General features: G+C 37.4%; 1 protein-coding gene across 6 annotated transcripts in view; it reads right to left on the reverse strand.

Annotated features, from left to right (window-relative positions):
- The window catches only part of FRY (FRY microtubule binding protein), a 256,359-nt gene that overhangs the window by 1,497 nt on the left and 230,647 nt on the right, over positions 1–24,215 (reverse strand). For 4 of the 6 annotated variants that reach the window (XM_062567139.1, XM_062567142.1, XM_062567137.1 and 1 more), the window contains 10 exons: positions 22,788–22,988; positions 22,086–22,247; positions 18,258–18,421; positions 17,150–17,339; positions 11,553–11,702; positions 10,325–10,423; positions 9,774–9,857; positions 5,995–6,012; positions 2,859–2,969; positions 491–684 (listed from right to left, as the gene is read on the reverse strand). In XM_062567139.1, coding sequence (XP_062423123.1) covers positions 491–684; positions 2,859–2,969; positions 5,995–6,012; positions 9,774–9,857; positions 10,325–10,423; positions 11,553–11,702; positions 17,150–17,339; positions 18,258–18,421; positions 22,086–22,247; positions 22,788–22,988 — 1,373 coding nt within the window. Of the gene's footprint in view, positions 1–490; positions 685–2,858; positions 2,970–5,827; positions 5,880–5,994; positions 6,013–9,773; positions 9,858–10,324; positions 10,424–11,552; positions 11,703–17,149; positions 17,340–18,257; positions 18,422–22,085; positions 22,248–22,787; positions 22,989–24,215 lie in introns of those variants that run through there. The other 2 variants (XM_062567138.1, XM_062567141.1) reach the window with 2 other exon arrangements.

Here is a 24,215-nt window from a genome sequence, read left to right on the forward strand (position 1 = left end):
TTAGCACAGACTGAAACTAGGTGATAGAGCTCTAAAGGAAAACTGACTTGGGTATGTTTATATGCCTAAAGCAACTCACTGTTTTATGCTGCTCCTTTGTTAATCAGACTCTAACCACCAGATACTGAAATCACATAAAAGAGCAATTCCTATTTTCTAAAAAAAGCTTAAGAAAACTAATTCAAATAAGTGAAACTGGGCTGAATGTTAGCTGATGCCTATGATATGCCCCTGCTAAGGAATTAGCTCTACAAATAGCTTCTCAGGAGGATCACAGTACTACTTTTGATCTAAACAATATAATTAAACATCTTCAGTGTTGTATATATGTATGTTTGTATTACTGATTTGATATCCTTATTTACAGAACACCCCAGCAAGAGTTAATATCAATGCCAACTCAGCTATCAGATTTAGTTTTTAGAAGATAAACAACACATGCTTTTCTAATAACATGACAGTCTAGTCTCAACCGTGCAGTAAAACTTGCCTGCATTCTCTTATTTGTCGCACAGCTTTAACAAGTTCATTGTTTTTCAGACACTCCAGCATGGACTGAATCGCCGCTTCTGTAGAATTGAACGTGGGCTCTGACTCCACGTTCAGAGGCTCGGCTGCAATTGCAGCAGTAGCATCCTTAAGATTTTTCTTCAACTCACTCAATTCTCTCGACATATTTAACAGCTGTTTCAAGGAAAAAGATGTGAGATAGGCATTTTCATTCTCCATAAGCCCAAAAGAGAGCAATGAGCAGTGCATTTCAAGTCTGTTATTATTTTATCAGATGTACATATTATTTGGAAAAAAACCCTTTTTAACACAAGGACATCTCTATCGTCTGAACAGTATAATGAACACACAAATTGCAAATTTTTAATCTCTGTGCTTTCTCTAATCCTATGCTGTAATTTTGGCTTGCTAAGATGCCAGAGTGCAATCTTTTATTTTTCTAAACACTCTTTTCTGTTTTATCCTGCTACTGTTTCTATGTCACAGTGGAAAAGTTTAAGAAAACTACATTTACTTCTGCTAGCAACAATGATGTTATTTATTCACAGAACTCATGCAGGATCTGATACAATTAACAGATGGGCAGGAATTGTGTAACCCTTTTTATCAAGTTGAAAAGTTAATATGGCGTAAGACTGATAAATAATTCATAAATGAGAAGTTTTTTTCTGAAGATCTACCAGTTAATGTTTACATATGTTAAAAAAACCCATCGTGACATGAACTAACACTGGCAATTCCTTTGAATAACACTTTACAGCTCGGGCAAAATATGCTATTTTCATGGTGCAACAGCTCCTATTATTGTTCCCCAGCTCTATATGCTGCACTATTTGAAACAGATTTTCTAACAAAATGATAGCCATCATATATTGTTACAGAAATCAATCCTCTAAAAAGGAACACAAAATATTTCTAAAATATTCAGTTTAGACTACCCTTAACACTAGATTCCTGGTATTCTGTCTTCTCTGAAAAGTGAACCTTGTAGTCACATCACAAGCCAGCCTTCAGGACAGCTACATAAAATGCAATGTGTTCAAACTCTTTGTGCTCTATACAGCACATGTAATAAAATAAGCTATTTTTATTTACTAGGGAATCTGCAAACTGCTGGAATCTGTCATAGAATACATTTTATAGCTGGAAATTTTGTTTTATGCCTACAATCAAAGTAAAATAATTTTTTCTCTCAATATTTTTAAATACACATTTTACCAGGGAAAAAAATATATATGGAAATGCAACTTATTTTACTATCTTTCTGTAAATGATGATTATTCAACTTACAATGCAAAGATGTATTTTTCAAAGTAGTATATATTTTATTCAATTTCTGAAATAAATTGGCTTTACAATACTGTGAAGTGTTTTTGTAAGTAAGATGTGTAGATATATCTAAAAAGGGTCAGCTATCTGGATCAAAATAGATATAGAGAGAACAGATATAGACTGTTCTGTCAAAAATATTTAAAGAAGAGTGCTTGTAAAAATCACGGAAATAAAAAGACTATAGTGATATTAAGATCTTATGTTAGTTATATTTTTAAGATAGTCTTGGGAAGTATCTAAGTGATTGCAGCAGAACCCAAAGATCTTTGTTTATCCACAGAACGGGAGCAGGAGGATCAAGTACACTCAAAATTTAAAATAGCTCTACACTACACACCTTTGCTGATATAGTTATGAGAGGATGTAAAAAGATTTAATTGCTGTTTGCCAAAGACTGCTGCAGAAGTTTCTAATATAAGGTATATGCAGCTGAAGCAGTTTATATGCCTGGAAATTAGAATACATTATCCCAGCAAAACTCTCAATTATGCATCCACATTATGATTAATTTACAACATTATTTTGGTATTGTCAGCCTAACAAGTGCTTCTAATGTAAACCTCTCCACAAAGTCTAGATAAAATCAGCCATGCTCTAGGAAAGGGATCTTTCTGCTCTGTTTGAAGAAAGCTCAGTTTCTCTGAAAATTAAGATCTCGATTCTCAAAAAACAAACCCCAACTTTTGCAAATAGTTCACAGTGTGAGTACCCCCTACATGCAGAGTGTGTGGATAAAGTTAAGATTTCAAATATATATTATTCTATTTTTTTACTGCTGACTCAAATGACTTTGGAAGATTGAATTTATGAAAGAACCCAGTCTCTGAAAGTACAGTCAAAAAAATACAGGATCTCAACCATATTTTAACAAAGATGCTGGTATATTGAATTATTTTGTCTGCAGACTTATACTTAGGGTGAAATAGTGAAATTTTTGATGCCAGTCTATGGAAAGAAAAATAAGATGAAGGTAAAATGATTTTTCAGTAGAAGACTTTGTAGTGGTTTTTACATACCTCTGGCATGGAGCTGACTTCATGCACTTGTCCGATAAGTTTACAGTAGGACTGAAAAAGCAAAAGCAGCTGGAAGTGGAGTTTATATAATCTCTGACACAGTTCCAGTTGCTAAGGAAAGAGTTATAGGAGAATAAATAATTAATAAAGAATATTGATTGGGATAATTTTTAATAGCTAATAAAACACATTTGAAATACAAATTATTAGTTCTCAATCAAAAAGACATTATTTTACTAATGTATGATCATATACTAGTTCATAAAACAAGCAGTATGTTATTTCTTTTGCAGGTAGGTCATATACAATATTGAAAATCAAAATAATAACGGCTGGCTCTCATGTAGCACTTGTCAGCATTCATCTCCAAGCAGTTTATGCAGGTTAGCTTCGTTGTTATCGTTTTGCGGCAGGAAGGCAGAGGCAGGGAATGGGGAAAACGACTTTGCCATATCAAACATAAAACTCTTAAAAAATTCAGAAATTAGCAAAGAAAGACCTCTTCTAAGAGGATGGAAATCCAAAAAAGAAGCAACAGAATATCTCTAGAGGGTAAAAGCTCCTGCATGTCTCTCTGAGGGGAGAGAAGAGAGGCAATAAATCCAGTCAGAGGAGGGAAGGAAGAAATGCCAACTCTGCAACTCCGACCTCAGCTCATGGATATTCCACCATCTAATGAAGCCATACAATAGGCAGACTGCACTGTATGGGTAAAAAAAAAAAGTGGCCTCTACATATTCCCCTGGAATAAGTAGATGCCGTTTATGAATATTAACTTGTTTCTCCCAGTGTGAGATACAGCACCACAAGGAAGATGTTAGGCATATTGAAGGCAAATGGGTCATGTGTGCCAGAGAAGGCAACTTAATATGCTCATGGTCCTGATATCTGGGTGTTCCTCAGGAGGGCGAATCTGATAGTTATGAGAGGGTTTCCACAGATGAGGCATGGTAGGGGAATATTTCACTTTTGACAAATTACAGAAGAAGTAAAAATTCTACAAGTACAACTGAGGAAGCTTCCTGCTGCTTTGGCAGGAATAACACACAGACATGAGACCCCTATCTGAATTGCCTTCTACACAGACATAGTGACTAGCGGTGGGATCAGAGATCTTTCCATTTGCTTGGAGAAGTTACAGCAGAGTTTCATGCCAAACATGGCAGAAAAAAAAAGAAGATGCTATTAATGTCTTTGCTTCTTTAATGTACTTCATACATGCTTAGCTACCAACATGCACTTCAGCTATTTGCTGAATTGGAGGTCAGCGCAAAGGCCAGCACAATGTTATGAAAAAGTACTTTAAAAACATCCTAAGCCTCCTAACTTGACTGAAGTGTTTGTTTACATATGCTTTGGTATATAAGCATGTAAAACTGCCAGGTTTTTATTAACAAGCCAAAATTAGAACCACATTCTTAGTGTCTCTAGTTCTCAAAATTTCTTTACAAACTATACAAACCTGAGGGGCTGAGATCAAAGCAAGACCCTAGTTGTTTGGCAAGTTTCAACATATTTTGTCAGGTAAAGGTAGGCAGCAACTACCCAGCTATGAACAGTCAGTTCAGGGCACTGGCCAAGATGCAGCAGAGCCATTCCCCTGCTGAAGCCCATATCATGGGACCTTCACAGGGCCAAGTGAGGACAGAAGGAAAACGGCAAGTTTAGTGGCTCTTCACCCGGTAAAGCTCCTCCTGCTTATTGCTTGGTAGCTTACCCACAACTCAGCAGCAGTCTGCTACAGAAGCAGAGTTTGGTGGGGTAAATTTGCCTGATGCAAGCTCCGTGCTGCTGTGGATGAACCATTGCTGGTGCCTCAGCTAGTTTGTTGCTGTTAAGCCAGGGTCAGAGCACTGCCTTCCAAATATGAAGGGGGATCCCACCAGGCCTGGTGGGACCTGTGGGAACTGAAGGAAGGGCAAGCAGATCCAAGGTGAGGAGAAGGGGGGAAAAAAAGGGTGGAAATGGCTGTGTGACCTGCTAGGACAGAACTGGCTGGGGGCAGGTACCAAACATGCCCATGACCAAGAGAATGAAAAGGTATGGCACGAGCGACACGGTCTGTTAAATAAATCTGCCCAGAGGCCACTCTCTGGAAATGAGGCTGCACAGCGTCACCAAATTTACTTCTATGTGGCTAAAGTCTTGCTTCCTTAAATAGAAAGTGGCAGTTTAAAGACGGGACCTATTGGAAATGGCTCAGGCATCTCTTGAGAGACCAAGGCACCAAGGTACGGTGGAGGTTGGCCAGCTGCCAGGGAAGGTGCTGCCCACGCAGGAGCAACAGTGCCCTGGGACCCAGGAGAGTACAAGTGGTCACGCTTGCTCCCTGGTCCCGGTTGGGTCATGAGTCGGGGCACAGATCAGCATTTCGGCAGTTTGATCCATTAGTCTGGATCAAAATCACTCTGTTCAAATTTTGGAGAACTGGTAACACTAACTAGCAGTGAAACATATATATAGTCGAAGCTGTCAGGAAATTAAAAATGAATTGAAAATTAGAACGCAGTATAACATAATTTAAAAAAATCTTGCAATAGCTTGTCATGTAAAACACATGATTTTTTCAGTTCTTGGGGAACAATAATTCAGTTTTACTCCACTGGCTGCTGAACTGAATTAAGACATAGTAAAGTCAGTTTGAAGAATCTGGTTGGACTCATTCAGGATTTAGTTATCATATCAAGTAACTCAATATTCTTTCTTCCTGGATAAGTATTAGAAATCAATAATGGTGAAACTATTCATCAACATATAAACAAGAGCAATTTGAAACTTAACCATCAACTATAAACTGCAGTTTTTCATAAAGACAAAATGAAAATTATGAATTTTAAAATAGCAAAAAAAATTGATTTTCCACTCTAGCATACTATAACCAAAGATTTAATTTTTTAAAGTTGTTTTAAATGAGCATTCTAAACAAAACGTGAAAAATGTCAGAATTTTGTCACAGTATTTTTATTTCACAAAACACACCTTAGTAAATTATTTTAGTCACTGCAGGTAGAACCACATTTTCTACAGAGAAAAATCATAATGAAAAAGGAAAACATGCTTAGAGGTAAAACAGTAAAATTGGGGTGTATTAGTCCATCTACAGATGGACAAAGAATATGAAAGAACTTCAACTTACTGCAAGAGATTCCATTTGCTACACAGCAAGCATGGCACAGGAAAAAAGGAAAGGAAAGAAAGTATAGTGTCAGTGTAACGCATGCAATAGGAAGCACAGCCCATCTTTAATAGCATAACTTGTCAGCAGTATTAGCAATGCTTGCCTCAACCTGATAACTGGTTGGAAATACCACAGACAACATGCACAGCAGTCTCACTAAATAAAATCAAGCTTTAATTTGAATGGTAACTAACAGATTAAATATCCTCAGTTAGATCCTCAGATTTATTAGTTTTGATTTATCCCACTCAGTAGCTCAGGAACTTACAGTAAAATTGTGTTAGAAAATTCTTGAAATAATACATTTACTTAAATTTGCTCTCTATTACTGAAATGAGCTTATATCACAGAAGTACTAAAAACATTATGCAGGGTTTTCAAATGATTAACAGAACTGAACTTTGTTATTTATAAATATTTAGTTATTTATTAATACTTCTATTTTTGGATATCATAGAGCTAATGAAATTTCCAGGATAAGCCTTGGGATTGTTAGGTTTATTACTTGGCACACGACAATGGAAACATTTTGCGTACGACTCAAGTTATGATTACCATAGTTAAAAAAAAAAATCCAAGGAAAATGCCAGATTGGTTCAACTCTGTGGTGATGCTGCAAGTTCAGACAGGTTAGTATTTCTTCCTCTTACTGGTAAGGATTTGCTGATTTTTTAATTGTCCTGGAGCAATAGTAATAAAAATGTCTAATTGAACTGCATTAGCATTTCAATGATTAGAGCAAAAACCTCTCAAAAATAAACTTCTATCTTCAAAAACAAGAGCTCTTTTCTTTGACAAGAACTTAACATTTGCATCAATCTGATCTCTGTGCAATTCTAATGCAGCTTTCCTTATTACATATATTACACTCTTATGCTGTTTCAGATCAATAGATTCATCACATATGGTTGGAAACTAGAATGACATTGGCCCAGTTACAGCCAGATGTCAGTGCATATGCACATGATGTTAATAAACATTTGGAATTTTTATTTAAATGATATACATTACCATCAATGCAAAGGCAGCAAATACAGAAATGTTAAATAATGTTAACTTGGCATAGACAGACGAAGTATTTCAGCCTGGCTTCTTTCCATGGGCCTTATTATTAAAAAAAGTGTGAAAAGTATTCCCTTTCATCTTGCACTACCTTTCCATACAACCACGACCAATTAAGCTTTACACTCTTGATGTTCTATTTTATGCCTTTAACATTATTTGAACATTTTCCCCTGTATTTAGTACTCTGAAAAAAAAAACCTTTGTATCTTGTCAAATTGCATGCAGTTCATGTAAGTCAAGCTTTGTAAAGCTAAACGTAAGAAGATGAAGGAAGATGAAGAGAGCAGACAGATTACTATGCTCCAGTGAAGCCACAGTTTTGCTGTTTTGTGTTTTTCAAATCCCGTTTGCATCTGAGGCTCCTCTGAATTTCTGCATGCTGCTAAGTCTCAGCTGGACTTCAAAGTGTTCAAGCATTCAAATCTGTATATGATTTCCAATTTGCCATGGAATTCACTTTATAGAAGAAGGGGGAAAGCAGCACGTAAGTGAAGTCCATGGTCATTATTTCCCCAGAAAAACTGTCTTCTCTCTACTGCTTCCGGGGTGCGGGGGAGGCAGGTGGGAGGAGAGGGAAGAAGGCTTCGTCTTACACGAAAAACCCTCCCTCAGTGAGTGAAAATGCACTGATCTTTCAGTAAATATTGCAACGTATCCCTAAATTATTGATGTTCTACTGAACATGGCTCTGTAACCAGATGATTTTAACTCATCTTTCTATATGCTTCAGCATAAAATTAAATATTCCTTGGAGGCTGACAAGATGATAATTTTGGAATTAACTGACATTTTTTTAGTCCCCTTTCTCTTCAGCAAGGGTTCATACAGAAAGATCCTATCTTTCACTGTATTTCTCAATCTCTAGTTTCACTCTTCTAATAAGGCAAGTGTTGTTTCAGATTAGTAAATGGAACTGAAGCTGAGACACACTACACAAGTAGTGTCTTTGGTGGGTAAAAATACTGTGTGTTTAGTCTTTGCATATTTTGCATAGTCCTTCAAGCAGCCAGTGAATGTCACTCCTGTCTGAACCTGCAGCCACAGGGAAACCCATAGCAACAGGTACATTTTAAATTTTTTGAGCCAAGTTGTATGGGGTGTAGCATGAGGTATAGCAAACCCACACATCCATTAGCTTGTGGTGATCTCTGGGATCAACAAGGCTTAAGAAAGGTGTACACTGACTTTGGACTTATAAACTGAATGTCTCATTAGAAGGCAAATACTTATTTGAATCAGCATCCCTAACTGACAAGAAAAATAAGATAAACCTCATCTCTTTTTTTTTCCAGAAAAAAGCAGGCTTTGACTAGATAAAAATCTGTCTAGAAAAACAGACTGATAGCTTTACTCATCTAATGAGACTGTTACAGTAGGACGGACAGCAGAATAATATTTTGCAATTTTCTTTGTCCATAAAATAATTCCTGTGTTCTTGAGACTCTGTTGCTGGATGTAGCATCAAAGCTTTCACATCATAGCCACATCCAAATCATGTAAACTGTTGTTGAATAAGGAGGGAAGACACTCTGGGACACTCAGCTTTTACCCAGTCTCAGACAACTTGGTAGCTCTAGCAGCTGACCTAGACAGCTTCTATTTCAAGCTTCTTGAATGTACTGGCAAGCAATTTTTGCCTTTGTCCACATTCAAGAAACAGTAACAACAGCCAACAAATTATGTGCAATCATTGTGAAATAACATCTGATTCAAGAAACTGGTGCCCACTTAACTACTAGCAGAAGCAGGCACAGGTCCATTTAAGTGCATTTGAGATGCAGCCACTTGTACTAATGCTGAATTTGGCCTTATGTCAGGGCAGACAATTTCCACTCAAGCTTTTTATTAGTTGGTGAATTTTGAGAATCTAAGATTTCTGCCTTGTGTAGAACAAGGTACTATTTTTCCTCCTTACAATTATTTCTGACCCTTTCCCAGCAGCAGTCTGCTTCTGGGTTGAGCTAAGTAACTTGGTATGTCAGAAGTGCTAAGCAGTGATCCAGGCCTCAGGCTAACTCTCAGTGAGTCGAAGAGTTTAGGCAGGTTCCCTTGTTGCTAACACTAAAAATGACAGATTTCCCTACAGTTATTGGATTCTTTGGCATGCCTCTCTTTGTCTTCACTGGGTACCTATATGGACATAGCATTTCACGATGAAGGAAGATGAAGCAAGCTGTGTGATCCTTCATCCCATTTTGCATATTTTCAGAAGAGGGATAAGGAGCATAAGTAAATTGTACAGAGCAAGACATGTAACACCTACTGTCCAAAGCCACTGTTCAGGGTAGTGGGCACCAGTGAGAAGAGACTGTGCCTCTAATGGCTGTAGATCAAATGGGTGTAATGTGGAAGCAGAGGCCATCAGAGAGACTGTGCTATGGGAAACTGCCTGCTGCAACATCTTTCTAAAAGGGAGAACAAACACTGGCCAGAGAGGGTTAGCTCTGCTTTCTCAGGAAGAACAGGCAGGCAGAAGTACTCTGGCTGGACACTTCCTGTTGCCATTGGCCAGGACTGAGGCAACAACAGTACCTTAGAGCCCGGTATAGAGAACTGGGCTATGCCCAAGGCCAGCAGCCAGACAAGGAGGTGGTATACTTTCTAGACTCCAAGAAAAAGATATGTCATACATATCACTTTAGAGGAGTGAACTACTTGTGCTCATGTATTACCTTCTCTTCTGAGTCCCCTGGCTGGCAGGTAATAACTCCATCTCGTGAGCCGCCAGCAAATGTTGCTTTGCAGTTTGCAAGCCACTGTTTTCAGATAGAAATTGAAAGAAGATATGAATAAGGTCTATAGCTTGATTTGCAGAAAGGTAAGCAGTATTTCAACTTCACAGTATAGTATGTAAACACAAACATTTGTAGTTGAATTCCTTATTCATACAGACCATGAAAATTTGCTTTGGCTGTAACTTTCAAGTTACAGTCTTAATTTCTATTAGCATTTGAAATGCGTAAGTCAAGAAAAATAATTAACTGATTACTAATCGGGATAAAGGAGAGACTTGGAATATTAGAGATGTCAATGTTTTTTAGGGGTAAGGATGCAATAGTCATATTTTTGGTTCCTATGTTCTGGAAATAACATTTAATGAATCCAATACTTGAAACACATTGTTTTATTTAATATTCATTTAAATAGCTCTGATACCATCTGCAGTCACATGACATAGCATAAAGCATACATACAAAAAAAAATGTAATATACTCTAACATACTGAGAGAGTTGCTTCTTTCCTGTTGTTATATGTGTCCAGATATTCCTGCAGTTCTAGAACACTGAACTTCAACTTTTCAAGAAGGCCGCAGGACAGGAGCTGGAGAAATTAAATCAAAAGGGCTAGTAAAGGTCACTTATAAAAAAATAAAAATATTAGTAGAATAGAAAGGATAGAACAGAAGAGGTCTTGGAAAAGAATACTTGGATTTAGAGATACTACTACTGAAAAATACTTGATTTTATATTTATACAGTACAATATATAGAGATAGGATACCATACCAAAAACCCAACAGTGCTTGTGCATACTTTGGAACTGAAATTGTATTCTTGGTTTAACAACTTCTGAGAGGAGTTCCCTAAAATAAAATATTGCACAGAGCTTCACAGAATCACAGAATCGGTAAGGTTGGAAGGGACTTCTGGAGATCATCTAGTCCAACCTCCCTGCTCAAGCAGCGTCACCTAGAATGTGTTAGACAGGGTTGCATCCAGGCAGGTCTTGAATATCTCCAGAGGAGGAGACTCCATAACCTCTCTGGGCAACTTGTTCCAGTGCTCTGTCACTCTCACAGGGAAGAAATTCCTCCTCACATTCAGCTGGAACTTCCTATGGTTCAGTTTTTGCCCGTTGCCTCTTGTCCTTTCGCATGGGACAACTGAAAAGAGTTTAGCCCCATCCCCTTGACACTCTCCCTTCAGATACACATTGGTAAGATCCCCCCTCAGTCTTGTCTTCTCCAGGTTAAAGAGGCCCAGCTTAACTTGTTAATCTCCATAGCTCTTTAGTGATGGCCCAGCTTTTCCATGGGTATAGCAGTAGGTAAAAAGCAGGTCCAGGATTACAGTTCAAAAAATCCTACCTCTATATTCCTGCACGAGGCCACACAGACCTGAGGGTGTTGGATGAATATGGGCCAGAATAAAAACAATGGGAAGAGTGGTCTCATTCCCTAACACATATCTTTATTACCCAGCTCACAACGCAGTTCAATCATATGAAGCTACTGAACATATTGTCATCAAAATAGCTTCTCCTTTTCCTTTTGCAGAGCTAACTGGGTCTGGTAGGCAATTGTTTTACTTGGGCAAAACAGGAGATAAGAAGTCAGAGAGAGGAGGTGGTATCCTCTTGATGTATCTGTTCAAGAATTGACTGTAAGCGAAATAACCAGTGAAATAACCCGCTAAAATGCCATACATGACCTTCGAAAGGAATATACTCACTGTTTCTGCATCTACAAAAAGGGTCGGACACTCTGAACACGATGTTAACATCTGAGAAGACCTCACAAACTTTGAGCCTATCCCTCGCAGGTTGTCTCCTAGGTAACTAGCTGCATCACAGGTTAGGAAGCAGAATCTTTTCTGAATATTCTGTAAAGCAAAATAGGGCTTATCACATTCTTCTCTCAAGTACAAGCTTTTTTCCTTTGTAAACAAATGGCATGCTTTTTTCCTTTCTTCGTACAATAACATATGCAAAAGAGACTATCTCCCTGTGGAGAACTGAGTGTTTGCTCAAGAATACTGAGTAATAATTACGGTGGACACCGTATAGAGAAGTTTCCTCTACTGGGCAGCTATGAAATTAGTCACAGAATTTATATCTAATACTGAAATATATTATTTTCTGTAAAGATGATTCATTCTTTTCAAAACCTTCTCCCCAAGTGTAGCTTTTTCTTAGCTATACAGAGTTAACTGAGTTGATCAGCACATTACTTCTTCTGCCCATTCCGGGCATTGTTTTGTTACTACTCCATGTCAAGTGGCTAATCAGATAATGTAACAAACATCTTAATGCCAAACAGCAGCATGGAAAAATCATAAAAGAAGTTCTGTTTTCCCCTGTGGGAAAAACTTTCGTACTACAACAACTTTTCTGCTGCTTGGGAGGACTCCAGAAATACTGCATTGCATCCGGGAATTATTCTTCTCAGAAGGTTTTTCTTTTGATATTTTGAGTTCTAAAAGAGTCTAGCTTTCCAGAAGCAGTCTAGTGTTATTACTTTCTTTTCAGTGAATACATAAATAATACATAAAATGAATAATAAATAAAACAATATTTTAGTCTTCCAGGAACTGAAATAACTATATAGATACATACACAGCAGGTTTCATTGCCAAAAAACAGCTCATTAAGGCCAGCAGCTCAGCAGCTGGGAGTAACACGCAAATGATTTTTAAAAATAAAATTCACTTTTACATGATTTATCCCATGTAACCATAGGCATTTCTGTGAGAACTGTAGGTTAGGACCTGTATCACTGTAAGTAGTCCTTATCAGAGATAAGTAAGGGCTTCCCAAATATCTCTTCAGCTCAAAGACATATGAATAGCCTGCTACTGCTCGTACCTTGAGGCATGTAAGTGCAGTACCTAAAATCTAAAAGCTATATAAACCATTACATTGTAGCCAAAAAATAATTGATAAGATGGTTAAAATAAAGCTTTTTTTTACAGACAAATTATTAAGTACCTGCTTATTTGTGAACCTCTCTCTAAAGCATCTGACCTGGCCCTGATAATAGACAAGATCAGATTGCTATTTGTCTTACCATGTGTTTGTACCATTTTACTTCAACACTGAAATGCAACATGACATGTGTCAGTCAGTATTTTGTCCAGACTCTCCGGCTGCATTGAGTTTGCAGCACAGACAAGAGGCTCTTACTAATTATAGCTTCTTGAGTTTGCTTGTACAACCCTGGTACGATCTCCTGTGTCACTCCTGTGTCCTACCAGCTGAGGACAGTCAGAGCACAGCACACTCGGAGATTAGGCTTGTTCCCCGTATTTGCAACAAAGGCAGCAAAGGATGGTTGTACGCACTGACCCCACAAAAGCTCAGAACTTCCCCCTCTACCAGAGAAGCTGGGTTCAGACTCTCTTCTGTGCACTGGCAAAACAGGGCAGTACATAATTCTAAAACTTTAATATTTTATGATCTTTCCACAACCATCTGTATTATCTTACAAAATATGGAGAAGTTAAAAATAAAAGTTAAAATATGCATGAAAAATAAGCTGTTGCACAGCACTGGCTTGGTGCTCATGGGACACCAACATATGCAAAAAGGCATAAATCACTGTTTCTTTGAATGGCTGTGATCATGGAATACGTAGAATAAATATTCATGCAATTAATTTCTTGTTTGTTCATGTTACAATCTCCACATAATTCATGTGGACTCAGACAAATGATGCATATTGGGGATGAATAATAGGCAACACATTTTGCTCAGAACAAATTATATCAAACCAATCTAATTTCCATAAAAGGGTAAAAGCTTCTTTCAGGGGAAGAAGCAATTGATCTGATATATATTAAATCACTTACTAACCTAGAAGTAAGGAAGAGACCTGGCCTAGAGGTGGTCAGTTGGAAAGATAAATTTAACAGGATAACATTGGGATTTGTCTCAGATAGGCATTATACAAGTCATTAATGAAAATACTGAATGGTGGAATATGTAACATGCTTGTTGAATGCATGGATGATTAAACTGCAGGGGCTGCAAGCTCCTCGGAGGACCAGATTATAATTTAGAATGATCCTGGTAAACTGGAGAAAGGAAAAAGGATGAGGTTCTTTGCCTAGGTAGGAACAATCAACAAAGCACATTCAGGATGGTCAAAAAACAGGAAGGCAGAATTTTGTAGGAAAAGACCTGGATACTATATTACAAGTGGTTATAAGTGGAAAATGAATTAATTATATCCTACTGTACAGCACTTACTGGATAGAGATGTGTAAACAGGAGTATCTTCTATAAAACATGGATCCTCCTGGTAGAGTCAGTGTTGGTAGGAACCTAGGCTGTAGTACAGAGTCTGCTCTTGCTTTTCAAGCTATACACAGACTAACTGAAGGGAGCTCATAAAAACAGTCTGAAGTCTGGAAAATATGACTTATGAGGAAGGTTGAAAGAAGTTTGGGATAGGAGAAGTCATGATAATGGTCCTCAAATACAAGCAGCAGTTGCAAAGCAAAGAAGAATAAATCTTCACCTAAGTGCTGTGGGTAGAGCAAGAAGCCATAGGCACAAAACACAGAAAGAAAAGTTTTAAAGGGCTAAGGAGAGTTAAGCATTGGACTATATTGCCTGGAAAAATTGTGAAGTTTCACCATAGCCTAAAGGTTAAGAACAACTTAGAGAAAAAAATTTAGAAACATTTGACAGTAATGATAGTTGTAATTGATCCCTTCCTGGGCAAGATAAGGAACTACATGAACTTCTGAGGTCCCTTATCTTTTGATGTGTTAAGAAATTTTAGTTATTTTATGGGAAGAGCTTCCTCAAAACACTGCAGCCACAGATTAAGCAAAGCATATTCTTCCTTTAGTGATTTCCTTTCCACATATTCAAAAAACAACACTCAATCAATCTACAGCTAAGACAACAACTGGCTGAAACAGCATTACAAAGTACTAAAACTTGTAATGAGCACAGATTGCACGTTGCTGTCTGACTTTATTACTTCACCAAATATATTTATTTTGTTCATACATGAACTATTAGCTCTGCAATGACTTATCTCAGTTCTGTCCTTTTGGGTGCAGATTACATGATGGATATCCTTCAAGCAAGGCCTGAAGGCAGCCTATATTTTATGAAAAGGGACTCATCAACTGTATGAATAAATATATGTCTACATACAGTCACTGTGTGTTTTAGGTGAATGTAAATAAGAAGAAAATATTCCCAGAATTTTTTCCTCTTAACCTGACATTCTCTTCCAGCTAGGAAGAGGATTTTTAGTAATAGAAAGGCTCAGTTATGGAAACTGCTGGGTCTCAAATCTGTGTGTCTTGGAACCAGATGGTCTGCTGGAAAACAGTTGATTTGACTGAATACAAAGAGGCAGCTTAGAGCAGCGAGCCATAAAGATTATCCGGAGATCTCTGAGATACCACTAGTTTACAGGAGAAGTACTTCAATAATTTCAGGAATTTTAAACAAGCTCAGCATGCTGTAGGCGAATATCCAAGATACCATTAACTTGATGCAGACTGAAATATAGGTGCCCTGGAAAATACACTTCTTTCACTTTAAGTATTCAATTTGACAGGCTGCTCCAAACAAGGATTTTTTAGCACAGTTAAATATTTTTTGGCAGTAGTTCATGTTGCAAGCCTACTAGGCTTGTTTCTGAAACTTCCTGTTGGTGAGGGTTGAAAGTCTTTTAAGTTAGTGATGAGTAGCAGAGTTTTATAGGGCAAACATAATACAATTCCAGATGAGCTGGGTTCTTATGGAAAGATTTGAGAAAGATAATACTCCTATATTTTAATCCTAAACAGGAGAACAAATCTATTTTTATAGTCTAAAAGTATCTGACTCTAGCTAGAAAATACTAGTTTGTTGATATTATTAGCATCTTCTATTTTTCATTACTGTTTCTCAGGTTTTGTTTCTATAGAAATTTTTTTGAGAATTATATCTTTCTCATCCAGCTGAAGAAAATGAGGAGGTTATCTATTTAAAATAAGGCAAGTACAACAGTAAATGCATTGTGCATATTACAGAAGTTGTAGCTAAGCAGGCACAGGTTATTTTAAGGTCTTGCACTATTCTGTATCATTTGCTGTTTTAGCTTTCAGAAGTGCATGACAGCAGATCCTTTAAAAACGAATGAAAAAAAGTAATTCTCTGAACACTTGAACAGGACTACTAACATCTAGGCCTGAAATACTGGCAAAGGAAAGCTGAAATACATATCATGAAGAAACACAGGATGCATTTTCAAAGTCGAGCTGTCATGCGCTCCAGTCAGCACTGGGGTTTTTCAAAGAGTTATTTATCAGATAGTCTTTTAAAGGATGCCTAACTTTAAGTACCCATGTACCCATGTTTCCAGTGGTGCAATGTTTAAAGCAGAACACAGGATGCAGTTCAAGGGACATACAAATTAACCCAGGTGAAATGCTGAGGAAACAGGATGGAAAACAAATTCCTAACATATGATGCTTCTTCCTCAAACTAATATAGCCTTAAATATATCTGCAAAAATCTTGAAATGGTATGTTTATTAGTGGGGTGCCCTTTGCTACTTAAAAAGCCTTGTATGGTCTGAGACTGTCTGAACTTAAACTCTGCATGAAGGTACCTGGCTGGTGTGTGCACTGCTGCAGCAGGTTAACCATCCTGCAGCTGCCTTATATAAAGCATAAAAAAAAAGTCAGAAAGGCTTTAAAATCAGTTACATTTGAAAACAGACAATCAATCAAACAGACAAACAACCGGTACATTTGTCCCCTTTTTTTCCTTCTATTTTTGCAGGATGCTTATCTTTGCACTGGTGACATGATACGGTTTTAGAAAGGAGAAATGGATTTCTAGTCTATAGGCCTGTAGTTTGGAATTTAAACCACATCATGGCAGCTGGATATTTATATTAAGATTATTAGCTGCATAGTATTTAATCATGTTGACCTTACATAGACATCCTCAGATTTCAACAGTTTGAAGTGAAAACACAGATTAACAATAGTTTGAGATGAAAAGGCTATTCCCTGTCTCTTGTAGTTACCGTTTTAGGCTATTTGTAGACTAGAGAAGAAAATATTTCTTAAACTGAATCCACATTTTGTAATGTTACCTTCAAACCTGCAAGTATGAGATGCATAATATTTTTTATGACAAAACTGGTTCTAGAAGACAGTTCTGCATGAAAATCTGGTAAAATAATTCTGCAACATGCGAAATGATAATGGCTCCAGTAACTGTTAGTTCATTACTGCGGCTATTACTAAGAAACTCCTAATAGCTATACACAATCTAAATATTTTAACTTTGAGTCTTAAACCTATTTTCTTACCTTAAACAGGGAAGAGAACACATGAAACGTATAAACTGCACAGGAACCATCAGAATCGCACATGAGCTGGTTGATATGACTGCGCCAGGCTTCTTCTGCGTCATCACATGCTGCCGGCTGAAATGCAGCAAGGATGGCAGAAAAAAATGGCGAGGGAGGAGGCGAGGTATTCCGATCAACATCACCAAAACTAAAGGAGAAAAGAAAATAAGCAGTGCTGAAAGGAGGGATACCAAGGAAGTGGCAAATAAATGAGGAAAACCCTCCAAATTGGAATCCCAGCTTCAGGCCACTCTCATCTGTTCTTCCCTATTGCAGAATACTTGATCTCTAACATAAGAGATATCTATCTCTTCTCCACATTCTCTTTACAACTAAAAATTATCCTGGGGTTCTACAGTCAGTAAAACAGGCTGGCTACCATTTTTAACAGGTATTAAGCTATTTGCTCCTGTGTATTTTTCTTTGAGATGGAGAATACTCCCTGCGTCTCCTAAAAACAGGAACTGTGATTCTAAAACAAATGCACATACATAGAGAGAGGGCTTTGCTATGGATCCTGTACTCCTCCTCTTCATGAGCAAGAGCTGATTGCAGTCAAACTCAACCCTACTCAAAACTAGAAAGAGCTGCACTATCTATGGCCTTGTAAAAATATGTGCTCGAGTCCAGCCCTGCTCGCCAGCAGCCTCGGGAGTACTCAGATGGCATTTCTGATAATATTGTGATTTCTTATGACCCATAACTGATCAGAAAGACAAATGCATGGGTTATATGACTTTGAACAGTTAACTAAGCAGTATTTCCATTGCCACAAATCTTTAAAAATCCTTTTGACTTTTAATAAAATACATTATGTACATAATGCCTAACTGCAGAGAGGTATGTACAAATCATGTCTTGATTCTCCTACAAGGAAAATCTTGCTTTTTTGGCATTTGTGGTAATTATGTAGGTATACTGTACGTTGTCTTCTCACTGCTTTAAACTCACGAGAATTTTACATCTATTTTGCTCAAAATATAAAATTCCATGATGAAATTAATTAATGTCTTGCTACCACTTTGTTGTACAGTGTAAAAGCACTTGTATAAATAATAGTTTATACCTGGCAAGAGCAAATTGTTCCAGCCTGTCAACTTTGTCCTCAGTCTCTGTCATATCCAGACTAAGGCTATCACTGCATTCAAATGCTCCAGGCAGTTCATTTGTAGACCCAGAAAGGTCATCTTCATGGACTGCTGTATCTTGCTCTTCATGTATGGCTTCAGCCTAGGGGAATGAATATAAAGAACTATGATGCCTTAGAAAATAGCAAAATAGTGAGTTAATTCCAGTAATAAATAGAAAAGATTTATTGGAAAGAAAAAAGCCACTAGGCAACATGTTACATTGCACAAAGCCATAGATTATAAATGACATGAATCAAGTTACACTTTTTTAAAAACGTTGTATTTGCTTAACTTGCTGCCTGAGATCGATATTGTTTTTAAAGGTATTTCTTCAACTTAGTTTATCCAACAAAGAATTTCAGATTTCAATGCATTTGGCAACATAGCAGGGAAGTATCTTTTTCAGAAAAAACAATGGAGTTTTTGTTACTGTCAGGTTATTCTTGCCATTTATCACATTATAGTGTCTGCACATGTACCAAAGCCTTTCAAAAATATGTTGAAAAGTATAATCATCTGGAAGACTGTATGTACGTTTAGAATTGAGAAGTATTTTCTCAATTCTCATTTGCTCAACTTTCTCATAATTACATAATGACTTCTAAGAGGAATCCTAAGCATTTTACAGGCCACTATAGGATTATACTTTTACCATTTCCTTCTGTTTCCTTCCTTCCACCTAAAAGTTTTGAATCCTCTTGTTGTTTCTTTCTTCTCTTGCAGTTTTAGCCTAAATAAGCTTTATTTCATTTTCAATCTTCTGCTGTTTGTCTGCGTTATCAATAGCCTCTCTGGAAAGCAGTTTCTGTTGGGATGACTGCAATGTGTAGCTGATAAACTCTCTATCTGGTCTGGCTGTTGTGTCTTGTAAGAGGGGTGTGTGTGTGTGTGTGTGTGAGTGTGCGCGTGTGTGCATGCGTGTGTGTGCACACATACACATATAGGTTTATACGTATATGTGCTGAGAGCTGGGAGGGAGGGAAATCTGTGGCAAGTGGAATTTCAAGACAGTGAAGTGGCCTTCAGAGGTTACCAGACCTGCCTGAATCGTAAATAAAAATACTAGGGATTTGAATTTCTGAAAATTAAACAAGGTTTGTATCAGAAAGAACAGGACCCAAAATTAAGTAATAGAGTTTTTCGTTTTATTTTAAAAGCAGAAGGGATAGGAATGTTCCTGAGCTTAGGCCAGATGAAATGAATAAGAGCACAAACCGTTCTGAAATAAGAAACGAAGGCTATATAGCTGGTTTACCAGAACAGAAGTCAAACTATGTGGCAAGAAGCATAAATGTTTTATGCCTCTTCAAGGAGCAGTTAGTATTAACTATGTTAAAATATGAAAAATAAGCTTAAAGTTTACTTATGGCAATGAAAGTGCATATATGAGGAAACCAGATTTTAGTGGCAGCTGGTGAGGAAGCAATAAAGAAGAAACAAACACCTCCCCACAGCCACGAGAGTCTCACAAAATGCTGAAAAAGTAAAATAAAAAAGTGAGCCCTAAATATTGATGTAGGATTGGAACACATTTCCAGGAAGAGGAGATAACTTGAAAAACTATAAAATAACAACCTCTGAACCTTTCATGCCTCACAGTGTTATCCATCACTACTTTCTAATTCCCTACAGCTACTATCTTAAGTGTTGTAATCACTACTTTTAATAGAAAATAAGTTCAATTGATTTCTTGCCAATAGCTCAATGACACCTTGATTTTGACACTGAGACATTTCAGGCATTACTTAATCTGTCTGTTGCTGTCATTCTTGGCATCTATTTAAAGCTGAGATGCTATTTTTGGTTTTGCTCATGATGCAACAACCAAATTATTTTGTGTAACACTAAAGAAGTAACAAAAATATACCTCTGCATTACTGATGATATGCAATCAGCATACTGAAAATAAAATAATAGAGGAAAAAAGAAATGGGAAAGAGCAGAGATTTTGTGTTATCAAATTCAGTAAAATCTTTGAGGGGCAAGTTGCAAGTTTTCTGATTACGAATCGGATTATTTCTTCCTTAAAATAAATACAAAACCAGATCTTTTAAGTTTGTTTATACCGTCTCTGGTTTGTTTTGAGTAAAAATACAGAAGTATGCAAACTAGAAAGTATATTTCAGGCAAAAAACACTAAGAAAATTTTCTGTGCAAGTTCAGCAATTAAAACATTATCTTTGTAACACTGGCAAGTGCCTGTCATTTTGGTTCATGCATTTCACTGATACCAAATCTGTCTCAGGACCAGCTGAATTTGCCTAGGGTTTGCCTCTCTAGTGATTTTTCATTATTTACTTCTTTATCTTTTCTAAAGCTTTTTGCTTTTTGATGAACACTGGTGCATGATTATTGGGACACAGGGACATTAATGAGATTTTCACTCTACGGATTCTGAAACCCTGGCTTACATGAAACTCAGAAGCTGTGATCTGCAATTCCTAATTCACCTATCAGTTGCTAATACATCTGGCTGCATGAGCAGTCATCACCTGCAAGAGTGTCTGCTCTTACTGTTGTTGGTTCCCAGACAGAAATTCTGCCAACACCTCCTACTTGCACTTGCTATGAGGTGACTTGTCTACCAACAGTTGCTTTCACAAATCATTTTATCTTTTCCACTACCATTATTTTGAGGGGTTCCCCTCTTCTCCGTACCCACAGCCCGCTCCTCCTGACCCTTCTTCCTCTTGGGGAGGGTTCTAAACACAACAGGCAGCCCAGCTCCAACCTCCTTCCCTGCTCCCTGCCCTCTACAAAGCTTCTGTAACTTCTGCTACACGGAGTGCTGTATCCCATATTTGTGATCGCTTATTTGTGGCTGCATTTGGAGGGCATGGAGGGCAAGAATTGGAACGAAAGCTGGTGACCACACAGGACTTTTATGTTCTTCTCCCCCATTCTCTTATGCCGCTCTTCTGTACAAGACAACCAGCTCCGACATGACAGAGAAATCCTCCCTGGTAAGGCAACAACGTCATAAAGCCACAGAAAACAAAAAAACCCCACAAACCCTCAGATTACATTTCTAGAGAAAGAGTGAGAGCATTAGATTCACCTGATCTTCCATACACAGAAGTATCAAACAGAAATATTATCAAACAGAAAACTAACAAACATCTGCACACTGGCAATCTTTTACCAACCTTACATTAGGTTCAGGTTGCATCTTCTTATACAACTATCCAAAATAAACTGTGCTGAAAACGGCTGTTTCATCCTCGCAAACCCTGCCCCCCTAAAAAAGCTGGCTTAATATTGTGATCATGAATTCAAAATTTCTGAATGCCTGCCAAAAGGCAAGAACTGAATCCAGTGTGCACACAACTGTACAATAGGTTCCCACATACGAAAAAATCTCCAAGAATACATGCATACACCCACACTCAAGTTAGCAAATCATTCTTTAGAATCAGCTTGAAGAACAAAAGAGAAGTCTAGAGTCTAACTATTAGAAGTTAGAGTCTAACTATTCCATGAATTTATCTTGCAATTAGCTAGTAGCTTTTTGCTTAATATATCGTGCAATATACTTAAGAAACAATAAATACAACCCTTTTAATGAGGAGAATGTAAGTAGAAATGTGCAGGAACATATGAATGTGTTTATGAATTGTTTATGCTGCCATTATATATGGAAAGTGTGCATATATCTACTTCCACAGATCAAACCTTTCGAAAAAAAAAGATTTAGGTAAAATGAATTTGTAAAAATGTTATATAAAATATACTATAGTTGGAAAAGAAAATCAAAGTTCCTTCACCTTGGAACTTTCAGACACTTGGAGATTATTCATGTCAGGCAAAGAGACATCAAAGCTAGATGTTCCTATATTAAAATGATGGGGGTCTGCTGAGGTTGTGTCACATGATGTAGGAAGTGAGTCGACGTGATTGGTATCCTCAGATGGAGAAAGAGTTATAATCTGTGTAAAAGACAACAAAAGCACAGAAGAACTCAGTGTAGCACTACACTACCATACATTGTTTTTATGAACATGCAAAGCAAACATTGTCTTAAAGGATGGTGATAGTAGCCCTGCTCATTTGTACATGAAGATATAACTTTTTCAATATTTCTACCATAAAAATTATATGTAAACATCTCAGAAGCAAACAATGAAAACCTGACACAGTTTGCAAAAACGGGGTCTTGTCCTATTTCTTCAAGTATTAGATACATCAGAATTATTTACTGTTGATCATTTACATGAAATTGGCACGGAGCAATTTGCTGCAAAGAACAACTTATCATATTTTATGCTTCCTGTGTTTAGGACTTCCATTGAAATTCTAGTGTATGTTTGCAAATAAAGAAAAAGCCCGAAGCTAGCAAATACTGCATTATGTGCCAACCCCCTGACAATTCCAGCTGCTCAGGCTGTACCTAGACAAGAGGAAGTTGAAGGATCAGCATATCTAAAACCCAACCCTGGCTATTGTTAAACTGCCAATGAACAACTTACGAGGTCCGAGTGCTCCAGGATTTGGCTGGTGGTCAGGTCCTCCTCCTCTGATGACTCATCGGAGTCCTCATGGTTCATTTTGTTCAGGCTGGGCGTACTTCCCGAGAGCTGGCTCTCCTCCAGCAGCTGCATGTCACACTTGTCCAGGCTATCCAGAGAACGCCGGCGTACTCCCCAGTTGAAATTGTCCATGCTCTCGCCCTGCAATCAGAGATAAGGTCAGCTTTCTTGAGCTGAAACTCATCAAATACCACAACAAATCGTTAGAACAAAGTTAGCTAAAGAATGCTTCTATGTAAAGCTATAATACAAATTTGGTATGAACATTATTTTGCTAAGCAATAGGGTAACAGGAGCGTTTAAAATTTCCCAGCACTTCACCTGGAGATAAGAGCAGAAGCATGGAAATGACAGTTAAATGAAAATTCATTATTTTCAGTATTAGACGTTTGTCATGCACTGGCTGATTTAAGAATTCGTTTTTGTAAGTCAACATATACACACACCTCAATACCACTGGAGCTATGTCAGGCAAAATAAAAATTTAGAAGCAATTTTAAAAGATTTTTCCATGATGTTTAAAAATATTAGGACCACAGCTCATAGCAATGTTTCAATCGTAAAAAATACGTTAAAGATTTTAGGTTTTGACATTAAATGCATAATCATAATGACGAGTTAAGGTAGATTTGATTGCACCTCTTCATTTAGCACACAAACCACAGTAACTAAAGCAGTACACCTTTTGAAGTTTTATTCTAGGCCAATATGGCTTAAAATTGTAACCTAAAATTATTTGAAGCTATATTCTGAAAGCAATCTGACCAGCACTGATGAGATTTCACTTTTTAAAAAGGACAGTCAAATTGTCCAAACATTTTATGTTTACTTTCAGTTCTGATCCTATATACAGTAATACAAAGTGAGTGCATTAAGCAAAACCCAAAATTATTTGTTAGACTGGTGAACCGACACAAACATCATTTAATTTCTTCTGTGTGACAAATATTTTTCCACCTTTTTTCTATTTGTTTATGTATTTTTCAGCCTCCCATAGCCAGTTTCACTAACTGCACTAGGTCTCTAGTCCTCTTCTAGTCCCTTCTTCAAGTCTAGTTGGGCTCCTGCATGGCAAGTACAGGAGCATGTCCATAACGTCTGCCATGGACCCACAGGGAAGAGAAAGAAAAGACTCTGTTAGAAGCTACGCTCTCAAACCAGTAAATCAATTTCTGAAAATTCAAGTTGACCGTTATCTTTTAAATATGAAACCACTGACCTTTCTGCCTTAAAATCACGAATGTTAACAAATCACAGATTAGACAGGAAGTATCTCCCGGCCTCACACAGTTTAAAACTATGTTCGATCATGGAGAAAAAGGTCTCAGTTCAGTAAGGCACTTAAGCAGACTTCTAATTTTAAACACT

Source organism: Rhea pennata, chromosome 1 (assembly GCF_028389875.1).
Source record: "Rhea pennata isolate bPtePen1 chromosome 1, bPtePen1.pri, whole genome shotgun sequence".
Taxonomy (NCBI): Eukaryota; Metazoa; Chordata; class Aves; order Rheiformes; family Rheidae; genus Rhea; species Rhea pennata.